This window comes from Phaethon aethereus, assembly GCF_964289735.1.
Source record: "Phaethon aethereus genome assembly, chromosome: Z".
Lineage (NCBI taxonomy): Eukaryota > Metazoa > Chordata > Aves > Phaethontiformes > Phaethontidae > Phaethon > Phaethon aethereus.
Genome location: NC_138577.1, coordinates 27,055,910 through 27,074,584, shown reverse-complemented (window position 1 = coordinate 27,074,584; position 18,675 = coordinate 27,055,910). Strand labels below are relative to the sequence as shown.

Sequence of the window (18,675 nt, the reverse complement as noted above, 5' to 3'; positions counted from 1 at the left end):
TTAATCATCCATGTAATTCCATAAAAACAGTGAGTGCCTTGATGCATATTAGGAGCAAAATATGAAAGCTGATTTAAGCACCAGGGATTCCTTTCTGCTTCCTCTACCCCATTACTTGGAATTCAAACAAGTCACGGACACTTCTGTAAAGGAAAATCTATAATGTTGGCCGCTTCTCTGTATTCTCTATGCTTATAATTTTATTGATTTATGTGAAGTAAGCAGGACAAATATTTTAATGGTTGAGGTTTACTTGCAGATCCTATATAAAAAATTACAGACATATATTTCTGTGAGAAACTTCCTTACAAAATGTTACTGACATTATGAAAGTTTCTTGAAAACACAACATCCAATAATCATGTTTTGACTCTTATCCAAGATATTAATGTCCAGCAAGTTAAGCTGGAGTTTGTACTTCAGAGAATACACAAGAGTGAAAAGGCAATTGCTAGTATTTTGTTTTTTTTATTGAAAATTACAATTAAAAGGTCAGATAGCCCCTTCCAGACAGCAGATAAACATTATTCTTTGTGAAAATCCCTTAAAGAAGGTTGTGCTTGAGCACAAAATCCACTTGAGTCTGGAACATACACCAATAATAAAACTCAGCATAGGAATGAAAACTGGAAAAATTGCAGTGACCTTTATGTGTACTGGCTTGAGTTCATCTAAACACAGACTTAACTTCTGTTTATATACAATGTGAATTGGTTCCTTTCTGTTATACTGTATTGTGCAGCATGCTCTGTTTGCCAAATATTGCTTCCATGTGCATTCTTAATGAATAAGCATGAAGAATAAGCAGATGTAGAGCAAGAAAAGAATATGGCCCTCACAAATCTAACACTAGTGAGTATATAATGCTACAAACAACATCCTCCTTCCATAGGGTTGATCTGCATCAGTGCAAGAAACTCCTGTGTGGTTAAATAGAACTCAATCTGTCCATGGTTGTAAAGAATAACAAAAAATGTTTTTACAAATATATTAACAACAAAAAGAGAATCTCCATTCTTTACTGGATGCGGGGGAGAATATTGTCACCAAGGTGAGGAAAAGACTGAGGTACTTAATGCATTCTTTGCCTCAATTTTTAATAGCCAGATTAAGTATCCTCAGGGTATTCAGCCCCCTGAGCTGGAAGACAGGGATGGAGAGCAGAATTAACGCCCCATAATCCAGGAGGAAGCAGTTAACAACCTGCTATGCCACCAGGACACCCACAAGTCTATGGGGCTGGATCCACCCGAGAGTACTGAGGGAGCTGGCGGAGGAGCTTGCCAAGCCACTCTCCATCACTTCTCAGCAGTCCTGGTTAACAAGGGAGGTCCCAGACAGCTGGAGGCTTGCCAGTGTGACACCCATTTACAAGAAGGGCCAGAAGGATGATCCAGGGAACTACAGGCCTGTCAGCCTCACCTCGGTACCAGGGAAGACTATGGAGAGGTTCATCCTGAGGGCGCTCACAGCACATGTGCAAGACAACCAAGGGATCAGGCTCTGCCAGCATGGGTTCATGAAAGGCAGGTCTTATGTGACCAACCTGATCTCATTCTATGACCAGGTGACCCACACAGTGGATGAGGGAAAGGCTGTCAGTGTTGTCTACCTGGACTTTAGGAAAGCTTTTGACAATGTCTCCCACAGCATTCTCCTGGAGAAACTGGTGGCTCGTGGCTTAGACAGATGTACTCTTCACTGGGTAAAGAACTGGCTGGACAGCTGAGCTCAGAGTTACACCCAGCTGGCAGCTGGTCACAAGTGGTGTTCTCCTGGGCTCAGTTTTGGGGCTGGTCTTGTTTAATATCTTTATCAATGATCTGGATGAGGGGATTGAGTGCTCCCTCAGTAAGTTTGCAGATGACACCAAGCTGGGTGGGAGTGTTGATCTGCTGGAGGGTAGGAGGGCTCTGCAGAGGGATCTGGACAGGCTGGATTGATGGGCTGAGGTCAATTGTATGAGGTTTAATAAGGCCAAGTGCAGGGTCCTGCACTTTGGTCACAACAACCCCATGCAATGCTTGGGCTTGGGGAGGAGTGGCTGGAGAGCTGCGTGGCAGAAAAGGACCTGGGGATGCTGGTTGACAGCCAGCTGAACATGAGCCAGCAGTGTGCCCAGGTGGCCAAGAAGGCCAACAGTGTCCTGGCCTGTATCAGAAATAGTGTGGCCAGCAGGAGTAGGGAAGTGATCGTTGCCCTGTACTTGGCACTGGTGAGGCCACACCTCGAATAAGAGTATTCAGTTTTGGGCCCCTCACTACAAGAAGGACATTGGGGTGCTAGAGCGTGTCCAGAGAAAAGCAACGAAGCCGGTGAAGGGTCTGGAGAACAAGTCTTATGAGGAGCGGCTGAGGGAACTGGGGTTGTTTAGCCTGGAGAAGAGAAGGCTGAGGGGAGACCTTATCGCTCTCTACAGCTACCTGAAAGGGCGTTGTGGTGAGGTGGGTGTTGGTCTCTTCTCCTAAGTAACTAGTGATAGAATGAGAGGACATGGCCTCAAGTTGCGCCAGGGGAGGTTTAGACTAGATATTAGGAAAAATTTCTTTACTGAGTGATCAAATATTGGAATAGGCTGCCCAGGTAGGTGGTGGAGTCACCATCACTGGAAGTATTCAAAAAATGTGTAGACGTGGCACTTTGTGACATGGTTTAGTGGGCATGGTAGTGTTGGGTTGATGGTTGGACTTGATCTTAAAGGTCTTTTCCAACCTTAATGATTCTGTGATTCTGTAAATCAGAAGTGAAAAATGATAAGTTAAAATTATTTGATAAATATTTTTGACAGAGAAGGGATTTTTTCAAGAAAATATTTAGTATGTTTTGATAAATGCCAGTAAATTACATAATAAACGGTTGCAAACAACTGATGGTGTTCCCTTAGACAGGTAAAAGCAAAACTTTACTATCCTTTTATCCCCTTTCTTTTGTCTGCTCTAGTCACCGAGTACTTTAATAGGAACTGTGATGATTTTGCAGACCTTTGTGATGTTTTTCTGTCAGGCACTTAAGCCCATGTTTTCAGAGAATGCTCTTTGGTGATGAAAGGCTTCTTCTTAGTAGATAGTAGAGCAACATCAGTGCTGCTCTAGGTCCACATATTAGCCTCTGCAGCATCTGCGCTGTCTCCATCGTTTAGGTTGGGGACGAGTTCTGGACTGAGACTTCTTTCTAGAGAGGTTGTGGCACTGAAAGTCTGTCCTTCCTTTTTGTGTTCCACGTCCTTGCCTCCTGCTCTACCCCCTTTCAGCCTCCCTCTTTCTCCCTGCTCCACAGCACTCTGCACCTGCTGCTCTCTTTTTCTCACTCCACTGTGCAGCTCTCTGCCAGCCCGCTGACACCATCACGTCATCCTGTCACTTCCACCGCGGGGGCAAGGATGTTGGGAGTGAAGCCGAGGCGTTTCTTGTTTTGTGGAGACATATACAGAAGAGGAGCGGGGTGAGGAGGAGGAATAGCACTGTGCTGGGACACACTAGATATGGGGGAGCACCCTCCAGCCTGGTGACGGGCAGAGGAAGAAATGAGCAACTAAAGGAGTGGGTCAACACTGTTACGCAAATAAGCTAAGAAGTAGGGTGTGTCATAGCGTATATACCATGCGGGGAGGGCAACGAATGGGCATGTGAATACAGGCCAGCTGAAGGTATTTGAAAAATGCCACTGTGCCTGCGTCAGAGAGGAGCCAATGCCGTGCTCTGCGCAGTGGCGGAGCTGCTTGGGCAGACCCATTGCAGTGCACTCTGCAGCCCCAGCCCTGTGGCGTGCTGTGTCTTGCCTTACACTCAATGAGCCCCCCGAGGGCTCTTCTCTGTGGTGCTCATTAGCTGTATATGCCAAGCCTGATGTGACTGAATATTAATCAACACCACTTTTCTCATTTAACATAAAATTTCCGCCCTATTGTTGCCCTTCTTTTTATGATGTAAATAACATCCGACAGCTCCAGCTATTCCAACTGTGTGCTGGGTAGCAAGCTGCAAGGGGGCCAGCCATGGCTTCCTGGGTTTCTTCTAACATGACAGAGGTTTGTCTGCAGGCCTGAGGCACATAGAGAGGCACAGGACAAAGAGGGCCACGCAGCAGACTGGGGAGCCCACCACATGCTGTCAGCTCCTGGGTGGGAGAAGCACCTTGCAGCTCTTCATCTCCTGTGGGAGACCCCTTCGACTGCGAACAGAAAGCACAGGGCGGTAGTGCTGTGACCTGCATGATGGGTGGTTTCACGTGGGCGCGGAGGAGACCAGTTGCACGGCTGCTCAGCCCCAAAGGGTCTTGCTCACTTGCTCCCTTTCTCCCATGGCTTCATAACGTCAGCAACGCAGAGGCTGGAATTTTCTGGAGTAGAGGAGAAACAACAGGATGACATCCTGGGGGCACACACAATACTGAAAATTGTGGTACTTGAAAGCAGAAGTGGTTTGGTTTTTTGAAAGTGACTTCAGTTAACTCACCTGGTTTAGGGTTTGTTAAGGCAAGCAACCTTTTCCAGTAGCCTCAATCCTGGCAGTTTGAGCTCTCTCAATGTTCCTGAGCTCTCGAAATGAAATGGAGGAGGAGATAGTACGTTCCTCACTTTGACAGTCTTCTAGGAACCCAGTTTGCCCCAGCCCGTGATCTACATGGCTCCATTTGGTGACACACTTCAGTTAGGAAAAATGGATGAGTGAAATTCCTGCCGAGACCAAGTCTACACCCGGGAGCATCCCGCCCGTTTTTAATGCAATGCTGTTAGGCACATTCCAGTTTGCAGGGCTCCTCAAAGGCCAGACTCCCGCCGGGGTCCCGGGCAGGTGTTGGTTTTGCTAGACCTGGGCGAGACCACGGGCCCTGCCCGGGCCCAGACACCCCCGCCGCCGCCGGACGCTCCCGGCGCGAGCCCCGACGGCTCGCTCCCCCCTGCCCCACCCCAAGGCTCGGCCCTGCCCCGCCGCGGCCCACGACTGCCCGACCCGACCCCCGCCCGCCCCGAGCGGCCGGAGGAGCCCTGGCCAATGGCCTGCCGCGAGCCGCCGTCCCTCCCCGCACCCGGGGGCCGCCCCCGTTAAACGGCGGGGCCCAGAGCGGAGGGGCGCGCCGTTCTCTGCCACTCTGCCCGCCCCGCGGCCGCCATGGGGTGCGAGCGCGGCGCCGCCCTGCTGCTCCTGCCGCTCGCCCTGCAGCTGTGCCCGGGCCGCGCCGCCCCGCCCGCGCCCCGAGGTAAGGGCCCCCGTCGCCCTTGGTTTAGCAAACTTTTCTTTCCCCCCTTTCATTTAAGGCCTCTTCGGGTTTGCAGCGTCCCGTCCCCTCCGCCGGGAGCCCTGTGCTGGTAGGGACGCGGGGTTGGGGAGTTGCCGGCGCCGCAGGTGCGAGGGCAGCCGGAGCGGGCAGAGCCCGCGGAGCCGCCCCGCCGCCGGGCTGCGCCCCGCCGCCCGAGCGGAGGGAGTGGGTGGCGGTGTAGCCGCTCCATCTGCCGCCCCTCCAGCAACCGGCAAAAAGCGGTCTGGTTTTATAGCGGGGCAAGAAGGTGGGTTGAACGGCTGAGGAGCACTTTTTCAGTTGTAAGTTCTCGTAAGTGAGAAGTTAATTGCTAAGCTATGAAAACTCGTCGGGAAAACTCTGCTTCATAAAGTGCATGGGAAATCCGGCAATATTATGCACGGAGTAAGTCAGGAGCCGCTTTATTTTCGAGCATGCATAAAGCGAGTGGTATCGCTCTTCAGTAGCACCTTGTGACTGGAACCAGCTCAGCTACGGAGTGCAGCAGTTAGTGTATCTTGATGCGAGCCCAGGAGCCTTGAAGCTGCTCCTGGTTCTCTCTGCATTTTTAACCCCCTCCATTGTTTTACAAAATGATGTTTGACATTTTAATCTGTTATTCCTTAGTTAAGTGAAGCAGATCTAAACGACAGCCAATCCCATTAATTTAGCTGCATTTCCAAAGGCTTTTATTAAAGTCCTTCTTGATGTAAAAGCATTTCAGAAAAGTGTCATATTGAGAAGTAGGGTATTGCCATATTTTTAAAAATAGAAGCAGATTTGCAGCTTGTCACGGGCAGTAGCCAGTGAAAGACCCCACTCTCAGCGTGTGAAACTTCCACCTTCTTACAGTCAGAAATCTTTGTAGTGGGATTAGGGTTTCACGCCAGGTGTGTAAGCCATCATTAATTGTCTTGAAATGTGCTGAACAGCAGTGAGGCAGTGTTGAAATTTATACTTATTATGGTTAACTGTGCCCAGAGGAGAACCTTGGAGGGTCTCAAAAAGCTTGTGTGACATGGCAGCAGAATTAAGGGAAAGAAAGGGTCTTTTATTTTGCGTTCCGTTCTCTCTGGTGCCACTAATTTCATTCCTCCATGCTGCTGCCTCCTCTTAGGGCTTCCCGTCATGTCTTTTAACTCCCATCTGAAGACCTAGCCTTGATGGTTTTGGGCAGACCCCCGAAGAGTGGTTTGCCGCTCTCTCAAGGTGTAGCTGATTCCTTGTTAGCATTCATAGGAGGGTGATCAGCTCCCTTCTGAAAACCACAGAAAGCAGGTGGGGGAGAGAATTCCTAGCCCATCTCACGAGTGGGCTCAGTTTGTCCCGGTGGGTATGCATGCTTATGCTTGGAGGCATGCCTGACTCTGCACTCTCACTGCACGGATTGAAACCAGCGGCTTGTACCTTTCAACTTTGGCAGTCCTTTTCTATCCATTTGTTTTCAAGTTTGCCTTTCCAGGGAGAGGAACAAAAAGATGAGATTCTTCTAAAAATGAAGTCTGAAATCCTTGTGGATCTCTTTTTTGTGTTCCTTCCAAACAATCAATTGTATCTGTAAGTTCTAAGAGCTGTCTCTCTCTGCCAACTCTACTAACGATGTAAAATGAGTTTTCATAACCCTGCTTCTCTTCTGCTAGCCACGTTTGCTAGCATGTGTGTAGTTTATCCTAAAGGATGGATCCGGTCATGTACTGCATCTACATGCTGGTTAGTGAAGATATCCCAAGAGAGGGTTTGATAACGTGGTGCCAAAGAATCCAGTTGAGGAAACGTGCTTTATAGAACGCAACTAGCAAACCAATTTGAGCATTCATTTAAATATGCAAATTTCAAATATTTCAATAAGTGTTTTCCCTAAGGTTAGACAGACGTTTGCCAGTGTTGAGTCATTACTTTTATAATATTTCTCCTGTATTTTTAAGTGTTTGACTCTAGCAGAGATTAATTAGTCTCACAGGAATTGATGTAAAATTAGCCAATAGACCTAGAAGGACTGGACAAAATGTATAGCTCTATCTTCTGCTGTCAAAGACTTAAGTACTGTATTGCGGTGCTCCGGCTGAGAAGACGCAGCTGTATTTTATGAATGACTATTACCTGGAAAATGCTGTTGTACAGAGTAGTTGTACAGAGTAGTTGTACAGAGTAGTTGTACAGAGTAGTTGTACAGAGTAGTTGTACAGAGTAGTTGTACAGAGTAGTTGTACAGAGTAGTTGTACAGAGTAGTTGTACAGAGTTGCATTTCAGTCTCTTGCCTGGGCAATTGCATTGCTCTCTGTGCACTGAATGTGATGAAATACCCAGCCTTTTGCCTTTGCTGTCTGGGTTGCTGATTTTGGTAGAAGCTGTGATTGTCCTGGGGTGCTGTAAATCTGAACTGAATGAGAGAGAAGTCCTTTGGCCAAGTCCATCTCAGATACGTGTTTCTTAGTTGTTTGACAACAGTATTACAAGTGCATGCAAATCAAAGGCCTGGTTCTTTTTGTATTGTGTCCTGAAAACTCTCAGTAGACTCGTGCGATCCTTGAACACAATACAAGTGTAGACTTGGATCTGTATTTTGGATTATCTGTATTTCAATGGTTTCATGAGATGAAAGGGAAAAACCTCTTAATTTTTCTTTTTTGGAAATACCATTAGTGTCTAGATGAATGGATGCTCCGGAATGAGCAATGGAAGCAGCACAAACCCAGGCTCTAATAGGGTTTCCCACATGGCTGTGGGTAGGTCTGTGTGCCCATGTGATTGTCCTCTGAGTGCTCTTCAGTCCTCTCCTGCTTGTAGCATATGGAAACACTGGATTGGTAGGATGGCCCCATCACCTTAGTCAATGATGGCAGCTTCGAGGACATGCTGGGTAGAAAAGAGTCATTTGCAAAGATCCACCACTTTTTGGCCTGGGAAATTACACTTAGTGGTACAATCACAGGCTTGAATGTAAGGCACAATGTGCTGTCATGTGCCTTTGCTGTCTGCCTGGTGTTAGGGTTCTTCTCCCATGGGAGCTCTACAGTATTGTGCTTGTGTGGGAGAAAAATATGGCCCAGCTATGATAGGCCTACGCAATGGCAGTGGTGTAGAATGACTAAATATGCCCTTATATTTAAATAATGCTTTTGCAGAGTCATTTATCAGGCTTTATTGGAAGGGTATAATATATATACTGCTTTAATAACAGTTGGTTGAAATAGGAGATTATCAAGAAACCTAGTGGAATGGTTTATTGAGTTTGGAGTTGTCATGGGTTTAGCAGCATTGAGGAAAACCCCAGTATGTTGTTTCAGTGCCATAAAGGAGGTAGCTGACATACGTATGAGTATAATGTTAGACTCTTTGCTGATGCATGGTGCAAAAATTAAAAGAAAAATTTGAAATAGCTTTCACTATGCCTTCAGGGTTATTTTTTTGTTAGGCCTGTCTTTCTTTGTTATCTGTGCCAGAAGGGAAAGTTGAGTCTTATTTATATAATACGTCTTCTGAGAAGTCAGTGAAGTGAGAAGGAGGTTATGAACATCATATTGCTTACCTGGCTTTTTAGCATTTTAAAATTGGTGCCCTGCGAATGCCTTCAAAATGGTTCTTAAGGTGTTCACTGGGAATTTGTCTGAAAATTTTGATGCTGGATCCTCATTTTAATTGAAATGTGAACAAAAGCATCTGAACTTATGAAAGCAGAAATAGGTTGAAAAGCTTTTCGTTGAGGTACATCCTCAGAAGAGCGGAATTTTAGAGATCTACTTGAAACTATTTGAGTAACTCAATTTGAAGACTAGATATTTCTATGTTAGAAACTTAGCAATAATTCCCTTTAAAAAAAGTTGCTAAAAGATTATCAGTTGCAATAAAATCTAGATGATATTTTGATAGAATCATAGAATAGTTTTGGTTGGAAAAGACCTTTCAAGATCATCTAGTCCAACTCCCCTCCCAGGGGCAGGAACATCTTTCGCCATATCAGGTTGCTTAAGTTGTCCCTGCCAATGCCAGGGGTTTGGACTAGATGATCTCTAAGATGATCTTCATATTGTTAATTTTTGTTCTCATATTATTTATTTTATGTAGGACAACTTGGGTTCATTTTAAAGTATCCATTTGGAAATAGCAAAGAGTATATAATCTCCAATGGGTGGCTTCACACTACATTCTTCTTTGGCCATTATTATATTTAAATTGCTGTTGAAACTCGATTATTTTTCAGTTTTTGATCTTCTTCCATATTCCAACAAGAGAGTGGTAACGAACTTCTTGCAACAAGCACTTGGTGATCCTACGCTGAATGAAGTATACTTGCTCTTGACATTCAAACTGCAGCCAAAGAGCACAGCCACCGTATTTGGCCTGTATTCATCAGCTGACAACAGCAAGTATTTTGAATTTACGGTAATGGGACGGATGAATAAAGGTAAGTTGTTTGGAGTATGTAGGGGAAAACTAGTGCTCGATCCATAGTTATTGGTGTGTCACAGATGGATGTTGAAAACTGTGTGCTTGAGTCATTCCTGTTGGGCCCCTCTCACAAGGTAAAGTGTTAGTTACATCCCCTCTCACTTCCTGTCTCTTTCCTTCCTCTGGCAGGATGCTGCTGTCTCTTGGCTAGGGGAAGCTGATCTGACAATCAGCTGGTATCTCCACTCTGCCATGGTGCTTGCTCTGAGCAATGCTGAGAAAGGAGGAAAAAAAAATGGAATATGGATAAAGGAGTCAATTTGGTTTGGTGGCTTTTTTTTCTTTTTTTCTTTTTTCTTTTTCCCCTTGGGACAATCACTGGTTCTTATTACTCAGGAATGTGAGGGACACACGCACATGCTGCCTCATGCATATGAAAGACAGGTTCTTGTTCTGCTGACCCTGGAAGTTAGATGTGACTAGGCAAGACAAACATTCCTAGCACTTACAGGATTTTTTGGGTGAAGTAAAGTGTTTGTTCTCTGTTTATTGAAACAGGAGTCAGAGTAAGAACTTCAGCAGACTTTTAGAAATGGAGAGTCATTGCTCTCTAGACCACATCTAGGATATATTGCAGTTTTAAGGTTCAGCGAAAAATTGTTGAATGGTGTAAATTATTGTTGCTCCATTGGTTTCACCACTGCTATGATAATTTGCTGCTGCAAATGTTGTAATTGGGCAGCTGAGTCCCATACACTGAGCAACTCTACTGAGAAATTTCAGAACAGGAGAGTTCCTGTATATGCTGAAGAAAAGCACACCTTTTGCTTGAGAAATGTAGGGGAATGAGTTAGATAAAACATTGGTAGTTTTACCAGGTCTGCCAAAATCCCTCTTAGGTCAGGGAATAAGAACTTTTGTGCTATGTGTGTGTTGGGGGTGGGTAAGACATGGTCACCCAGCCTTATCAGTGTCATACAATTCCTAACACTGACTTACCTAATTGCTAAACAAATGATACACACACACTTAGTCTCTCCCTCTCACATACATAATTACGCATGTAAATGTTATATATGTATATAAGAATGCATATGTATGCACACAGATATGTCTATATGCATAGAATTTGAACATATCAAATTCTTCTCTTGGTTTTCAAGAATACCTACATGCCTGATGGTTACTAATATGTTTTAACTAAGAGACGTAAGAAGCTTTCTGCTGGAAGGTTACATGGCTTCTTTTGGTTTTGTCCTCAGTATGTTAGTGTTGTATTTGAGAAGTGTGTGTGACAGGATGGTGACATGTTAGACAGGCAGCATGAAGAAACTTGTCCTGTCAGTGGCCAGAGTTGAGTAGATGGGGGATATCTGTAACCTACCCATTGTAAAGGACCTATCAAACAGAGGGAGGCTTTTTGCAGCAAGGCTGTTCCATGGGGTCTCTGCTTCATGACTTCAGTGCACCTTGTATAAGGCATATAGCAGCATGTGAGTAGTAGGCAACTTTTTCACATGTGATCTCTCTGGAATTGTCAAGTGTCCCACATGGCTACTTCATACATTAAGTTCAACTGCATCCAGGAGATCGTCATGCAAGCTGAAAGTCTGGAGTGTGGGGGCTGTTTCTGATCCTCTCAAGACTGGAGGTGATCACTTAAGTGGTGAGCCAACATTGGCATGTTAGCAAAATGCAGGGTCTAAATATCTACAATTTTGGAAGGGTGCATATGTGTGTATTACTTCCTCTGCATTGTATTTCCACTTATGCACCCAAATCTGATCTGAATAGCCCAAAGCAGGCCTTGGTTATCCTTTCAAGTACCACATCTGAGAGCTGTGTTTGGAATTGTTTGCTTGTGTTCAGTTTTTGTTGTGGTATACCTGAAAGTAAAATGTTCATAATACCTAAATGTTTTTAAAGCATAGATATGAATTCCTGGGCAACTGCTCAGCTTGTTTTGGTTAGACCAATGTATTTTTCAGAGGCAAATAGCATCCATGGTTTCTTAGCCTTTTTGAACAATTTGTTTACGGAGCAAACAGCAATTAAGTGCATAAAAGTGATGTAACTTAACAATTCTGTGAAGCAGTTCCTATTTACTGGCAGGATTAGTAGTTTCATTGAGAATCTGTTTCTTTAAGCAGTACACATGAGCTACTTATTCTCATATGAATGTCAGTGTACAGTATCCTAGCAGTAAATACGTAACACAGGGGCTTGGATGAGTTAAATCTTACAGAGGCGGAGGATGTGGTCCAGCAAAATCTCCCTTCAAAAGCCTATGCTGGTTTACCAGATGGATATTTGGCTTTGGCTGAGGAAGGAATGCTTGATCCTCCTTCCAAGCCAGACTGCTCCTTGTCCTGAAACTATTCTGGCAGGGTCCATTCTGGGCCCTGCCACCATCTCCTCTTTCTTTCTCTAGCTTACTGCTGAGTTTATTCACTCTGAATGCAGGGCCCAGATCCAAAGACCTTGCTTTCATGTGACTAGGAGTGCATAATATTCACATAAATAAAATGTCTGCAAGGTATTCTCTCTTGCCAGATATTTGAGTTTGCCAAGAAATGCTACCTTTTAGAAGGTCACTGGTGACCTCATGCACCTTTGCGGAAATCTCAGCTCTGGCAGTGTTTTGACATAGACAGCCGTGAAAACATTCTTGATTACAGCTGCTGATACTTTAGCACTAGCGTAGACTTTAAAGATGGATACGTACCCTGCCTCATTCATGCTGGTATAAATCTGGATTCTTTTAATTGTTAAACCGAGCAATTAGAAAAATAGTAGGGAGCATGTACCCAGTAACTCAGAAAGTCACTGGAAAATGGAGGTGTTACAGCGTCAAAGAGGGTACATTAGTAGTGGAGAGATGGGAAGATAATTTGTTAAATGAATAGAAATGGGGTGAGTTTAGCAGGTGTTACTAGCTCTGAAGCTAGTACAAGCTTTTCCCTCCACTATATCCACCATTTTTAGTTGACCTCATGTTAATGTAGGTGTTTCTTGAAGGTCAGAATGTTTGTGAGCTCTCACTTGATGCAACAGTAGAAGCCCTCTGAACTTCAAACAGATGTTCACAAGAGCCAGCACTTAACTGTTTAGATGCCCAGCGTCTGTGCAGCTGGACTTCTCAATGCATGTAACTGTTATCATGAGGAAATGAGGGACGTGCAGGCTGGTGGTCAGTGGGATCTTTGAAACAAGGTCTGTCTAATATTGTAGAGTAGTTATACACTTAGCTCATTGCTTCTGTAGATATGCATTCGGAGAGCCAGGGAGAGATTTTGTGGCGAGAACTAGCGAGCTCATCTAAGAGACTTAGCTTGCAGATCCTAGCTTACCAATCCAATTTCCTTAGGAAAGAGACATTTTTTAAATATTACGCAGCATGTAAGAGTTTTTGTTTGTCTGCTGTTGTGTTTTTTGGTGGTGCATTTTAATTCATTAAATGAGAATTTCTTGTGTGAATTATCAAGTAAGTCATTCACTAATGCCTTAAAGAGTTTAGAGGGGGCTTAGTCATAGGCTGGAGGATGTCTTTTCTGCATTGTATTTTCTTTATACTTACTATTTGTTACAGAGAAATGCAGATTATTAGCTTGGAATCATGCTTCCTTTGGTTTCTTTAATGATGCTTTTGGGTACACTGTCAGATGTCTTCACTGAATGCAATATGCATCACTGAAACTGATTTTTCTAGCTATACTTTTCTGCTACAGAGTATTTCTAGGTCTATCGGATATGTACTTGCCAAAGTGCCGACTGCAGGCTGTCTGCTACACCTTTTACCTTTACCACTTGTATTTTAGCACTTTATGCCCAGTAAGGTGATGTTGGTTAAGCCAATTAGGGAGGCCTCGACAAAGCAGCAGAAAACACTGCAGGAAGCAGTGCTTTACAAATGGGGAGTCACGCAGGAGTCCTGGTAATCCTGGTCTGAGAGTCAGTGTCCCATTTGTTATTACCATTTATATCTGCATATGGGATTCATTTACAAAAGCTGACATGTGGAAAAATACCAGAGCAATTGCAGATTTCCGCAGGATCTTCCTTGATCAGCCTTAGGTTATCTGCTACCCTCTGATAGTCCTTCTGTGTATTTTGTACTAGTGGTGCTGCGCTACCTGAAGAGCGACGGGAGAATGAATTCAGTGATCTTTAGCAACATCCAGCTGGCTGATGGGAAACCTCATGCTGTCCTCTTGTGGCTGAGTGGCCTGCAGCAGGGATCGACCGCAATAGAGTTGTATCTGGACTGCCTGCAAGTAGGTGCCGTTCAGGACCTGCCAAAAGCATTTTCAGCGCTGTCTCAGAGGTCGGCGGCAGTAGAGTTGCGCACCTTCCAGGAGAAGTCACAGGTGAGCAGGAAAACTGGGAGCAGGCTGAGCTCTTAAGAGGGATCACCAGCGATCCTCTGGATCACTGAATCCAGACCTCAGCTCCTGCAGCAGCCAAGCTCTGTACAGTTGTGCTTCAGTAATACTTGAGTATTAACTTGTGAAACAAATATGAGTTCCCTGTGGAACAGGTGAAATCTTAGCTTCATTGAACCCAGTAATACTTACCCTATTAATTGTAAACATAATTTTTAGCTTATTAAAATGAATATTACCTCCCTCGCATCAGTCTAGGTGTTTCTTGGGGACTGGACTTTTTGCAAGGACTTAGCTGATGCACTAAGGGCAGACCTTCGTCAGTTTGTTACAGCTCTTCAGTATGAGCAACCCTTGGCTGTTGGATTGTTGTAAGGGCTTTCCTTTTCATGATAAGCCACATGGACTAATAAGACAAAAGAGGGGGACTCAGGTGGTGCGAGAGTTCAAATCACATCTGTTTGACTGCAATAGCTTTTCTTCCTTTGTCTGCCAACCAGGGGTTGGCATAGCTTCCTGTCATCTCCGTGTCAGCAGTCCGAGGTAAACAGTATCTTCCACAAGCATCTTCCATCATCAGTAATACAAAATATGCCTTGGAGGGTGCAAAGGCTTTCTGCCCCTAACATTGCCCCCTTGCTCTGTTTCATTGCAGGCTTGAAAATGAGCCTGTAAACATGGAGAATCACCAAGGTGCCCACATTCCTGACTGAATGTAAACCTGTTTGAGAGAAGGGAAGAAAAAATTTTTTAGGATTCAGTTAAAAAGAAAAAAAATCTTGTGTGCAGTGGATATAAAAATATATGAACTTCTTCGTATGTGATATCATATGAATTGGAATGGTAAAAAAAAAGTTCAAAATAAAACCACAGCTATGTGAAAATCTGCAAGGCAAAGATTAGGGATTTTATTACAGTTCAGATGGTGATGGGTGGTCCTGAAGTGGACGGTGTAGGAGCCTTGCATGCTTAGGAAATGGGCAGCCTCTCTAAAAAATTAATTTGCTTTGTCAGCTGTTTCACATTTTTTCCATTGTTGTACCAGAATTGTGAGCTCTGTTTTTCCTGTGAGTCCAGGATACGCTAGATGAGCTGAAGCTGGTAACTGGAGGAACACTTGCCCAAGTGGGGAACATGCAGGACTGTTTTCTTCAACAAATTGAACCTGTTGCTCAGTACACTGGTAAGGCCTGCAACCAAGAGTTAAAATTGCTCCTTAGGATACCAGTGCAAAGAAGTTAATGTGATGAATATTAAAAATGTGGAGAAACTCTGTAGAGAAGTAATAGCAATTGTTTGACGGAATTACAGCCAGGATAACTTACTGTAAATGTTTTAGAAATACTTCAATTTGGAGATAAAATGGTCACTGCTGCTGGTGATAAAGCAATGAGTTGTTGTCCTAGTGAAGGAGGAGTCTGTAATGATTAAAAGAAGCTTTTTAGACTAATTTGGAAGACAAACTTTCATGATCATGATCTGTTTGTGTCAGCTTGATAATATTTTAAGTATTCAAATTGCAGACAATTGCAGACAGGAAGTAGTCCTAAATGTGATACCTGCTACAGGCTTTATGAAAACAGGTAGATGGGTAGAGTAGCAAGAACCTACCTTGTACTTACCCACATTGTCAGTATTTATCTCTTGTTGATCACTGGAGTGTCCTGGAGAGGGGACAAACAAGGTGTGAAGTAGGTCGCTGCAGAGCATCTTGGTGCTATGGCTGCAGAGCCCGCAGGTCCACCTGGGAAAATCCATTGCAAGGCAGCCATTAGTTTTGCTGCAAGTTAGCAGAGGCTTTTGCCACCTGCTGGACCAGAAGTCTGCTCCAGAAACACTTCCTTCTCTGCCTGTTCTGAGCATTGTGGAAACTGAGCTGGGAACAGTGAGAGAAGGAAGGAGCTGAGGCTACTGGGATTCCTGCAAATCCCTAGGGGCTGGGTGCAATCCCCTGTGATGGGCAAACATGCTCTCTAATCTTTCACCACAGCAAACCTGGGCTAGACTGCCCCATCTGTACCCTTTCCTAGTCCCTGTCTATCTGCCTTTCTGCTGCGGGCGTGAGGGAGAAGAATGGATTCACACTGTGCTTGCAGTATGTTAATATTACTGTGACAACCATGGGGGGGAAAATGAGGTCAAGGTTTCAAATAAATTCCATGAGAAGTTCTTTCTCTCCCACCCTTTCGTGTCCCCACTGCCAAACCCAGCCCTGCAGCTTCGCTACTTTTGATTAGAATACAGACAAGATATGCACGTTTTATGAGAGCATCCTGGGTGCATTACATGAATGTAGGCATCAGTGGTGTGCTGTGATAACAGAGTCTGTTCTGCCTTTTAGCTAGGTAAATCCTCAGTTGCACATGCTTCTGTTTTCTTGCTCTTTAGCATATGTACACCTAGGCAAAAAATACATTTTTATCATCACAGGTCTCTCTCCCTAAATCAACAAGCGTTTGCACATAGGGTGGGCTAATTCAGTGTTTGCTCATGGAAAAACTCAGAACTCTGTGAGCAAGGTTTCCAGGTTGCAGACTTGCAGCTTTCTCATTTGTAACTTTATGCTCATTAATTGATAACACAAATGGTAGTAATACAGAGAGATGTTGTCTTTCCCTGGCAGCCTCTGCCTGGCTGAGCCTCCCAAATTCAGTTGCTTATAACCTCCAAGTAGAATTAGTATCACATTAATAATAAAAAACCAACTCACATGAATATATTCAAAGTCTACATAGTCAAACCCACCAAAGGAAAAGGTGCAAATGTTCCAACAGCAATATTAACTCAGCTGCCTTGCACTTTGTGTATACTTCATGACAGCCTTTTACAGGAGCAATATATCAGATAACCACAATTTTGCCTTCAGCCAGAAAAAGCTGGAATGCAAGTGCTTAGCTGTATAGGGGTGCAAGACCTATGTATCTTGGTAAAAGTATGTGCTTTCATATTAATTGGAAAACCCTTGGGAGAGCTTTGGACCTGAATAACTGTACATGGCTTTGACTGCGTGCCTGGTCATTGCTCACTGCTTTGGCAGCAGCATTCCCTCTGCGTTCAGTCTGTGAGGTTGAGACACCTAAGCAATGTAGATGAGAATAAGATGATCAGACAGAGGTTGAACACATGTATTTGGATCTTCCTATGTGGGTAGGAAGATACAGTGCAATACACACTGGGTTTAGTAGCTGAGATTAGTATGCTGCATGTAATTGTCACAAAACCATTCAGGTCAGAAGGGATCTTTGGAGGTCATCTAGCTAATGTAGAGCACCTGAACCTGACATAGATTAATAAAAACAGCTGTGTTGCACCAGACCAAATTTTCTTTTAACCTAGCATTCCCTGAATGCTTTCCTATTCTCCAGCAGTTCACGGTATGCAGAGCTCTCAACTCAGTGGTGTAGTCTTTGTGTTACGTGAATCTGTCCAGTCAGTTTTGAATGCATGCTCAAGAATGTCTCCTGGCAAGAAGTCCATCGTATGTCTAAGGAAATATCTCCTTCTGTTTACTTTGAACCTGCCTCTTAGAGGTCCTTTCCAACCTTAATGATTCTATGATTCTTTGTAATTCCATGTGCAACTTGTATATGCACCTTCCTTGGTGGTGGATTATAGGCTGACAGGAAAATGTTGTCTTGTCAACCATCATCCATACTTCAGTCATGGCTGGATCCCTGGCCATGTAACCACTATCTCTTTGCATGACACTTAGGACTCTGACCTTTCCAGATGGGGGCAAGTGGGATGCTTAAGCCAGTATTGCTCCCAAGAGAGCTAGAAGGTGTATCTATGATGTGTTTCACAGTGGCTTACAGTTATACAAGCTAGTGTTTGTGAGTTGCCCTGCCTGGGTCAATTAGCTGTGCAATGAAGCTGGTCATCTGCTCCAAATCCAAGGCCCTGTACTGGAACATGTTGCCCAGAGAAGTTGTGAATGCCCCATTGAAGTCAGGTTTGAAGGGGCTTTGACCAACCTGACCTAGTGAAAGATGTCCCTGCGATGGCAAGGGGCTTGGACTAGATGATCATTAAAGGTCTCTTCCAACCCAAACCATGCTATGATTCTATATTGCAAGGTCCTGGGAAGAGAAAGACAGAGTAGCTCCCCAACATGACCTCAGGCTTACGGAGAATAAGCATGTCAGGGGATGTCAGTTCCCTTTTGGAGAGTAATTCTTCAGATCTGTCACTGAATTTAATTATTGCTGTGAAAACTGTTCTGTTACTCGGGTTGTTACGGACTCCAGAGCATTGAGCTAGGCACTAGCCGAACTGGGGAGTTGCCTCAGTAGGTGGGATATGGATGAGAAAGACTACATAGCAGGACAAGATAGCTGTATAGCTTCAGGCTGAACCTTTGGCTTACCCTGCTTACTCCTGGGAAGAGCCACCCTACAATATACTGTGGCCCAAGAACTCCTTGAAAAGCCTCTTATCTGAGTTCTTACCATGGATCATCAGTCATTCTGCTGCAGGGGGGGCCTACCATAGGACTTGGATTTAAATGGAAGAGAAAAAAAAACCCCAAAAAACCTGTGGGAAGTCATCAGTTTATGCTCTGCTGTCTAAATTTGCAAACAGGACATATAGTTCCTGGCAGTATAACCTGTTCAGTCCACCTTAAAGTTTAACAGTCTGAAAAACTAAACTCTACAGAATAGATCT

General features: G+C 44.4%; 1 protein-coding gene across 1 annotated transcript in view; it reads left to right on the top strand.

Annotated features, from left to right (window-relative positions):
* Positions 1–5,111: 5,111 nt before the first annotated feature.
* Positions 5,112–18,675, top strand: part of THBS4 (thrombospondin 4) — a gene marked incomplete at both ends in the record, with an annotated part of 42,277 nt that continues 28,713 nt past the window's right edge. The window contains 4 exons of the mRNA XM_082012756.1: positions 5,112–5,199; positions 9,441–9,644; positions 13,748–13,995; positions 15,088–15,193. Coding sequence (XP_081868882.1) covers positions 5,112–5,199; positions 9,441–9,644; positions 13,748–13,995; positions 15,088–15,193 — 646 coding nt within the window. The remainder of the gene's footprint in view (positions 5,200–9,440; positions 9,645–13,747; positions 13,996–15,087; positions 15,194–18,675) is intronic.